This window comes from Bison bison, unplaced genomic scaffold (assembly GCF_000754665.1).
Source record: "Bison bison bison isolate TAMUID 2011002044 unplaced genomic scaffold, Bison_UMD1.0 scf7180017858739, whole genome shotgun sequence".
NCBI lineage: Eukaryota > Metazoa > Chordata > Mammalia > Artiodactyla > Bovidae > Bison > Bison bison.
Genome location: NW_011489311.1, coordinates 18,438 through 28,414, shown reverse-complemented (window position 1 = coordinate 28,414; position 9,977 = coordinate 18,438). Strand labels below are relative to the sequence as shown.

Below are 9,977 nucleotides of genomic sequence, written 5' to 3'. Positions count from 1 at the left end.
GTCTTTGGTAGAGAGAGAAAAAGCATGCAAGACTCCATCATAGTTTTCTAATGAGCCACTGAACATAAAGTAAGTCCCATAATGAAAAGAAGAAGACAGGGATGAGACACACAACGTCTTCCACAGAAAGTTCTCAGTCATGGGAAGAAATAACCACATCAGTGACTTATTTTTCATTAAACAAAGTTCAGCCTCTGCTTTAGAAGAAAAGTTCATAAAATTTAAGGCTAAAGGGGAGAATTGCCATTCTAAATGGAAAAGGAACTCTAAAGAATTACTTGCAAAGTTTACAAATGTATTTTAAAAAAAAAAAAGGACATAAAAAAGCTTTTCCTGGGAGTTTAGGAGAATTTGGGGCAAATAGGGTTATCAGTATGTTTGGAATTCAGTGATAATAGAAGTATTTTGGAAAATCTTCATTAAATATAATCTTCATGAGGAAATGAATTCTTTATCTATTGTTGACAATTACATCCCCTTTCTTTAACATAGCACTTGCTATTTATTAGGTGTTTGGCTGTATTTATTGAATTAAAGGATAAATGAATGCCTGGGTTATATTTTTGAGGAAGACTGGCAAGAATGAAGTATTCATAAGGCAATAAATATAATTCTAGATACGTGAAAATCAAGCATAGGAGTACTTCTTAGTTTTCCTTTTAGGGCATTTCAGGATTTTGCTGTTTCCCTCTATTTTTCAATATTAATTTCAAAGATGGTCTCAATATTCTGCTTTTAAACAGCAAATATGTTTGGCCAGAGTTATAATCCCATTTTTTGAATAATGAGAATGAAAGCAAGAAGATTGTTCCTTCAGAAGGCTCATAATATATAATTTTAATAGGCTTTGATCAAACATTTTAAAAGCAAAAGTATTCATACTAATGATTATATGATAAATGTTGCTATGGTACTTTCTCCTGAAGTGTTTTTTGGTGCTTTTAGGACCTCATTAATAATCTAATAGGTAAATATCCTCTTAATCATGAAAAAAATATTCTCAGAAACTAGTTTTTTATGATCAATAAATTAGGGAATGAGAGAGACCAGGAGAACATTCATGGTTCAAATTGTTGTTAATTATAACTGCAAATCATCTAATAATAAAGGTATTTTCGTGTCATGAACCATGAAATTTCAGCTTATTAGTCACTATTTGAACTGAAAATGGGAAGCAGAGAAGTGAGATTCACCTGAGAAGTGGTATTACTTTGCCACTTTTTATGATATACTGTGATAATAGTCATTCTGTAATTGACATACACAATACACTCACTGCACTCAATAGGCCAAAAATTTGGAAAACTCAGCAGTGGCCACAGGACTGGAAAAGGTCAGTTTTTATTCCAATCCCAAAGAATGGAAATGACAAAGAATGTTCAAACTACTGCACCATTGCACTCATCTCACATGCTAGCAAAGTAATGCTCAAAATTCTCCAACCGAGGCTTCAACAGTACGTGAACCAAGAACTCCCAGATGTTCAAGCTGGATTTAGAAAGGGCAGAGGGACCAGAGATCAAATTGTCAACATCCATTAAGTCACAGAACAAGAAGAAAACAAGAGAATTCCAGAAAAATATCTACTTTTGCTTCATTAACTACACTAAAGCCTTTGACAGTGTGGATCACAGCAAACTGTGGAAAATTCTTAAGGAGATGAAAATACTAGACCACCTTACCTGCCTCCTGAGAAACCTGTATGCAGGTCAAGAAGAAACAATTAGAACCAGATATGAAACAATAGACTGGCTCCAAATTGGGAAAGGAGTACTTCAAAGCTCTATATTGTCACCTTGTTTATTTAACTTATATGCAGAGTATATCATGTGAAATGCCAGGCTGGATGAAGCACAAGCTGCAATCAAGACTGCTGGGAGAAATATCAATAACCTCAGATATGCAGATGATACCATCCTTATGGCAGAAAGTGAAGAGGAACTAAAAAGCCTTTTGATGAAAGTGAAAAAGGAGAGTGAAAAGCTGGGTTAAAACTCAACATTCAAAAAATGAAGATCATGGCATCTGGTCCCATCAATTCGTGGCAAAAATAGATGAGGAAACAATGAAAACAGTGACGGACTTTACATTCTTGGGCTCCAAAATCACTGCAGATGACTACAGCCATGAAATTAAAAGACACTTCTCCTTGGAAGAAAAGCTATGACTAACCTAGACAGCATATTACAAAGCAGAAGCATTACTTTGCCAACAAAGGTCCATATAGCCTAAGCTATGGTTTTTCCAGTAGTCATGTATGGATGTGAGAGTTGGACCATAAAGAAAGCTGAGCACCAAAGAATTGATGTTTTTGAACTGTGGTGTTGGAGAAGACTCTTGAGAGTAGCTTGGACTGCAAAGGGATCAAATCAATTAATCCTAAAGGAAATCAGTCCTGAATATTCATTGGAAAGACTGATGCTGAAGCTGAAGCTCCAATATTTTGGCCACTTGATGTGAAGAACTGACTCATTGGAAAAGACCCTGATGCTAGGAAAGATTGAAGGCAGGAGGAGAAGGGAATGACAGGATAGATTGTTAGATGTATCCCCAACTCGATGGACATAAGTTTGAGCAAGCTCTGGGAGTTGGCAATGGATTGGAAGCCTGGTGTGCTGCAGTCCATGGGGTCGCAACAGGTCGGAGACAACTGAGCGACTGAACTGAAATGAACTGAACTGAACTGAATTGATGTACTCGGGCTTCCCAGATGGCACAGTGGTAAAGAATCTGCCTGCCAATCCAAGAGATGCAAGAGACATGAGTTCAATCCCTAGGTTGGGAAGATCTCATGGAGTAGGAAATGGAAATCCACTATAGCATTCTTGCCTGAAAAATCCCATGGATTTAGAAACCTGGTGGACTGCAGTCCATGGGGCTGCAAAGAGTTGGCCATGAGAGCATGCATGCAACTGATTTACTAGAGTATGCAAATTATTAATTCTATACCCACATCTAAATAACAAAAACAGTAGGTGTATATGGTACAGATATTTAGATTCCTTTCAAACATACGTTTGCAAAAAAATTTTAGTCAGTTCTCTCCAGGTGGAATAAGACATAGTATGTATTCTCAGGACTTCCAAATGCAAGATCAAAGGAGCAAAGGGAACTCAAGACACATTGACAAGAGCTGCCCAAGCTAAACTGTAAGGAATTAGCCAATGTGTTTTGAATTGTCCTTTGAGAAGCTGTGACACAGAGCACTGTTCATAGGAAATCGTATAGAGGAAGAGAGTAGGAAGGAGCTGTAGGGGAGCCCTTGACAGAGGATTTATCTCTTTAACATTTATCTTTCCTCAGTATGAGACAAACTCTCTATCTTCCCAATATACAAAATATTTTCTCTGCAAATTTTTTATGCTTTTTTTTTCCAGGTGCCATAGGCACAGGGCAGGTCTGAAATTTCATCTTGTAAGATCCATTGGTTATTCTTATTCATAAACTATTAGAAGTTTGAGAATAATAACTATATGAAGGAGAAAGAAGTTATATAAGATGATTGTAAAAAATACATGTTTGTTGGAAAAATTAAGAAGCTATATTTTAAACCTCAACTAGGAATTTTCTATGTCCTAATTACCCCCAGTTGTGCTTAAATGGAAAGAGAAAGCATTTAACATAAATTAAAAAAAAATTTTTTTTTTTAGTTACAGTGGCTTTATCTTTAAGCCACAGAAAGGTATGAGAGAAACTAAAGTGTATATGGGAATGGAAGAAGTCAATATTAAAGGGCTGCAATACTGTATGATTCCAACCAACTACACGACATTTGGGAAACAAAAAGCTATAGACACAGAAAAAGATCAGTGGTTGTCAGAAGGGTTAGAGGGAAGAAGAAATAAATAGGTGGAATACAGGCAATCCGTAGAGCAATGAAACTATGGTGTATGATGCTGTAATGGTAGATGCATGTCGTTTGTCAAAGCTCAAAAGATGTACAATAAAAGACTGAAGTCCTAAACTATGGACTGTACTTAATAAAGTGCCAATATGGCCTCATCAATTGTAACAAATATATTACACTAATGCAAAAGGTTAATATTAAGACAAAATTGGGTGGGTAGGGTTAAGGGGATATATAAACTCTGCACCTTCTCATTTTTTCTTTAAATATAAATCTGCTCTATAATGCAAAAGTGAAGTAGCTCAGTTGTGTCCAACTCTTTGCAACCCTGTGGACTGTAGCCTACCAGGCTCCTCCCTCCATGGGATTCTCCAGGCAAGAATACTGGAGTGGGTTGCCATTTCCTTCTCCAGGGAATCTTGCCGACCCAGGGATCGAACCCGGGTCTCCTGCATTGCAGGCAGATGCTTTAACCACTGAGCCACCAGGGAAGCCCACTCTATAATGTAATATATGTTAATTTTTAAAAGCTTCATTTCAAAAGTGAGAGTCCTCCAAATATTATTACATTTTTCTCTCATTGAAATTTTAACATATTTCAATAAAGGACAATTGGTAATATACTGACATATTTTAAAATAGTCTCAATAGTTTGTCACAATAGATGGTCATGTTTAAAAGAAGTCATGATATAGGAAAATTCTTTATATTTTATAGTATGGGCTTCCCTGGTGGCTCAGATGGTAAAGAATCTGCCTGCAATGCAAGAGACCTAGGTTTTATCCCTGGGTCAGAAAGATCCCCTGGAGAAGGGAATGGCTATGTACTCCAGTATTCTTGCCTGGAATACTCCATGGACAGAGGAGCCTGGGAGGCTACAGTCCATGCGGTCACAAAGAGAAGGACATGACTAACTAACACTAACAAGTTTGCAAAATGAGCTGGAAAAAAGTGCAGAATTGTTGCTAACAAGCTGTTCTGGGATGGAAAACTATCAAATGAAATTTAAAACTGGAAAATCCAATTATGAAATAAGAAAGATAAATTTAGTCAGCTAATCCAAATGTTGACTGCAGGTCTCTGTTATAAAAGCAGTTGCTCAGCATGTAAAATACCCAAAAGACTTCTCAGCCCAGAGGTTATTCCCTGGGCTGTTTTTCATGGACATCTGTGTACAATACAGATGCATCTATAAACATATATCCTTCTACACCCCTATTAGCTAGACATGACTTTTTGCCTATAACCTGGGAACATCACTGTGGGAATTCAAGATCTTCCTTTTTAGGGTCTAAGGGTTTAGAAAAACCATGTATCTAAAAGGTAAATTAGAACAGTTTCAAGCTTATAACTCTGGGTTCTGCAGGCCTGAATTTTAAAGCAGGCTTTCCATACTCATCATGTATGTAATGTGACCTTGAGAAAATCCTTCAAAGACTAAATTCCTTTCTATGTAAAACTGTGATGCTAAAATGACTACTTCATATGGTAGTTGTGACTGTTAAATTGGATAATTCATTTAAAGTGGTTAGAATAGAATTTAGGAAAATGCTGAGCACATTTTAGGGACTGATAAATACTTGCAATTATTATTTTTACCATTACTATTTTATTGTCCATTCCTGTGCTGATATCTGATATGTCTTCCATGTAAACCCGCTGACATTTTCCATGTGCCTGCTGTACAGCAAAGTCAGGCCATACTTGGGGACATTCAGATACGTGAAACAAGACTTCAGTTTAGCAACATTAATAATATTGTGGCTATACCTCCATATTTTTAATGAACAGACATTCAAAAACCTCTCAGAGTTTTCAGTAAAAGTATTTTTACTTATTCTATGGGTTTGCTTCTTGATAAGGAATTTTGTTTTTTTCTTCCTACTGGAATTTCATGAAAGGGGTGAGAGAGAGAGAGAGAAGGATCAATTTGTGTTGATAATTTGGTAATGTGCCTTAATTCTTTGGTAAGTATTGGGATAATTTGAAAAGGACTTCAGTTAACTTAAGGGAGTGCAGCTAGATATCTTGAAATGCAGAGTAGTTTTCCATTTGCTAGACGGTGTGACAATCTCACATGAAAAGTAAAGATTGTGAATTCCAAATTTTGTATTGTTCTTTTTAGATGAAATAATATTTATTATTCAAAACTTTGAAACATGCTAAGTTTCAGTCAAATATTGTGAATTTATATATATGTTGCCTTTACCAAAAATATTAATTTTGACTGCAAACATGACTGACTAAATTTATGTTTTAAATGGGCTTGAAACATGGATAGTTTTTAATTTGAGGGTTTTTTTTCAGAAAATATTTTATATTTTTTGATATATTGAAAAGAATTGCTGCTATTGAGAAAAAGTTGCTGAAATTTGATCTTATTATTTTGTTAGTGAATATAAAAATTGCATTCACTCTGTTCTTTCAAAAATTTTTTCAGTAATAGATAGTGAATAACATTGGGCCTTGACATTTTTCAGAGACTTTCTTGTTCTGAATGAGAACATTCTGTAATATTCTGAATTTTGTGTTCATTGATTCTATTTCATGATCCCTGAGAATTAGTCTTAAATTATGGTATGTTTAATATTATAATTTTTGTACAACAGTTTAAATGTCATGTTAATTTGAACATTGTCTTCAAGAGTTTAGATGAGGGGCATATGAGTAAAGGTTTTTTTTCTTTATTGTAAAAAAATAGACCAAAGAAAATATCTTACCCCCTCAGGACTGAAACAAGAATTAAACCTTTTATGCTGCCTCCAATTCTATGTCAGACCACCGTTCCATCTCCTCCCAGTCAATCTGTCCACTGAACAATGGAATATTAATTCTCTCCAATCTTCATTTCTACCAAAACAAAGAAGAGAGGAAAATTACCTTTTCAGTTTTAAAAATTTATTATCAAATTAGAGAGAAACACTATATACATAGAACTCTTAAAGGTTCAAAAGACATGTGCATAAATCATATAGTTATAACCACTGGCATTACAAAAAATAAAAATTTTATCTCAACATTTCTGATTCACAAATTTTTCAGAGATAAAAAGATTTCCCATAAAAAGGGAGCAATTTGCCAATGATCATTCAGTTATTCAGTAACTTTTCTTAGACCACGTTCTTCTACTTTACAGTACTAAAATTAGTACTTAAGACTTGACTTAGTTGAAGGAAAAAGTGCTCTTTTTTACTGTTTTTTACTCTGGCTCTTTTCCTTGTTTTTCACGTAATAGATTTTGGCCACTTCTTTAGAACAACATCAAACTATACATCCGCTCCCTTCACTGCCTTCTTGCTGACTGGTGTCCCAGGATTAGAAGACTTCCAAATTTGGATTTCCATCCCTTTCAGCTTCATGTACCTTTTGGCTGTAACAGGCAATGGCCTGGTTATGGCGATGGTGATCTGGGACAGAAGCCTCCATGAACCCATGTATCTCTTCTTGGCCATGCTAGCTCTCAATGATGTTCTACTTTGTACTGTCACGGTGCCCAAAATGCTTCTTATCTTTTGGCAGGGCCCTTCCATATCAACATTCTCTGCCTGTCTCACACAGATGTTTTTTGTTCATGCTCTGTTTCTCTCTGAATCTGCTGTCCTACTGGCCATGGCTTTTGACCGCTATGTGGCTATCTGTGCCCCACTCCATTATACCACCCTACTTACAGGCTCTCTCATTAGCAAAATGGTCGTGGCTCTGGTGGCTCGAAGTGTGGCTGTGGTCACCCCTGGCATCCTACTTATTCTCCGCCTGCACTTCTGCCGGAGCAACATCATTCACCATACTTACTGTGAGAACATGGGCATTGCCAAATTGGCTTGTAATAGCATTGTCCCTAATAGCATTTATGGGCTCACTGCTGCTCTCCTCACCACAGGACTGGACTTTGTCCTTATCTCCCTGTCCTACTGGTTAATCTTGAGAACAGTCTTCCGACTGCCTTCTAGGGAAGCCCGGACAAAGGCCTTTGGAACTTGTGGAGCCCATACATGTGTCATCCTGATATTCTACACTCTGGCCTTCTTTTCCTTCTTTACTCATCGCTTTGGACACCATGTACCCAGGCATGTCCTTATCCTCCTGGCAAATCTGTACTTACTGGTGCCGCCCACCATGAACCCCATTGTTTATGGGATAAAGACAAAAGAGATAAGGATGCGACTGCTAGGACTCTGTGCCCAACCTAAATGATCCAAGAGTAATAAAGCAACAAGGAACAGGGGAGTCCAGGACTGAGACACAGGGTTAAATATCAAGTCTAAATAAATCTGGACAGATTTACTCCTGCAACATCTATGCAATGAATAAATCTTTAAAAATTTGTATTTCTAAATGGTATTTTCCTAATATTGGGTAAAAAGGAAGCTAACAAGGTACTGCTCAAGTACCACCAAGAATTATCTGAACATTTAGGTAACGTGCCACTGTAGCTACATACATGTAAATATCCTTTGGATAACAAATAATGCCTCTTCCACTTCAATTTTCTATGGATAGGACAAAATGTAAACTCTATATATTCACAAATTTTTTTTTTTTATTCTAGTCTTACCATAACATCCACGGGGCCCAGAATATACACATAATTAATAAACATTTATTGAATGGATAAGTATCTTAATTAATACAAATGCTAATGATTTTATGTAACAAACCCCCAATATACCTTATGCAGTATATATACCTACAATTTAAATATTTCATTTCCTTTCCTATCAAAAAACTTTCCTTTTGCTTCCACAAAATATGAATTTCTTATCTCTTTCAATACCTTAGTGTATTAAAGATTCTTTTGGTGACAAACAATAGAAATTACCTTTGGTTAGATAAAGAAAACAAAAAGCAGGATATTTCATGGTAACATTCCATGGATGTCTTGAGAGCCAAGGATAATTTGAATATCTATATCTCAGGTAGGATTAAAGTCAGCCTTCTATAAGACCTCACCAGCAGGAATGGATGACCTCTTTATTGAATCTGGTGACACTATCTGGTCTTAGCTACAATATCTGTAGGATAAGATGCATAATTTCCCTATATTGGGTCAGATTATTCAACCTGGACCAAACAGTTATATCCCTTATTCTGATTTAATGGGGATGAAATTGTGTCAGGGCAATTCTGAAGAAAAGGAAAGTATGACAAGTGGTCTGGATTCTGTTCACTGGATTCATGTGGTGTGTTTATATTTAGCACATGCAATTGTCCTAGTTTAGCTCTTCCTACACTAAATATTCTTGCTAGCTGCATTCCATTGTATTAGGACAAACTTTATCATCTGTGAACTCACATAACATAATTACTGCAAAGTAACTCCTTATCTCCACTAGAAAATATTCATCTCTTGATTTATACAGGAGCTAAAATATTTCTCTGGCATCAAACAGTAAAAAAGTGCATCGTGAGCATAATAGAAATATATACATGGTCAAATGCTTGAAGCATTTTGACTGTCTTGAAAATATTTATATTGTTATAATTCTTTTTATAAATATATATGGCTGTTTCTAGGTATTCTGTGTAATCACATACTTATCCATGTTATAGGTTTTTTTTAAGGAAATTATGTTTTAATATTTATTCAATTGAATGAGTGAATGACTCATTCATGCTAATGAGTCATTGCATTAGCTATGCATTAGAATTCATAGCAAATGAATGCTAATGAAGCATGCTAATGAAATATTTTGCAGCAACATTTTATATAGAAAAAAAAGCTAAATACTTTTAGATGGTAAACTGGATACTGATATCCTCTGCTCTGATTTTTTGCTTTGCTATCATGTTTTGCTACAAAGGGCTTTCTGCAGCATAAAGATGATCAATGCAAAGTCCAAATATTAACATTTGACACAATGAAAACAATATCATTGCATTTTTGCCTAATGATAGGGGATTGGAACACAATGATAAATTATTATTTGGCCTTCTAGATATCTTATAGATTCTTCAGGTAGGCAGAGAATGCTTTTAGAAGGCAAATAAATACTCATGACTTTATCAAACAATAAAAAGCAAAGACATCACTTTGCCAACAAAGGTCCATATAATCAAAGCCATGGTTTTTCCAGTAGTCATGTATGGATGTAAGAGTTGGACCTTAAAGAAGACTGAACACTGAAGAATT

The 9,977-nt window shown here is 35.7% G+C and overlaps 1 protein-coding gene across 1 annotated transcript; it reads left to right on the top strand.

The window, feature by feature from the left end:
- Positions 1-7,246: 7,246 nt before the first annotated feature.
- Positions 7,247-8,041, top strand: LOC104980182 (putative olfactory receptor 52P1). Its single transcript, XM_010828828.1, has one exon. The coding sequence runs from the start codon at positions 7,247-7,249 to the stop codon at positions 8,039-8,041; it is 795 nt and encodes a 264-aa protein (XP_010827130.1).
- The last annotated feature ends 1,936 nt before the right edge of the window (positions 8,042-9,977 follow it).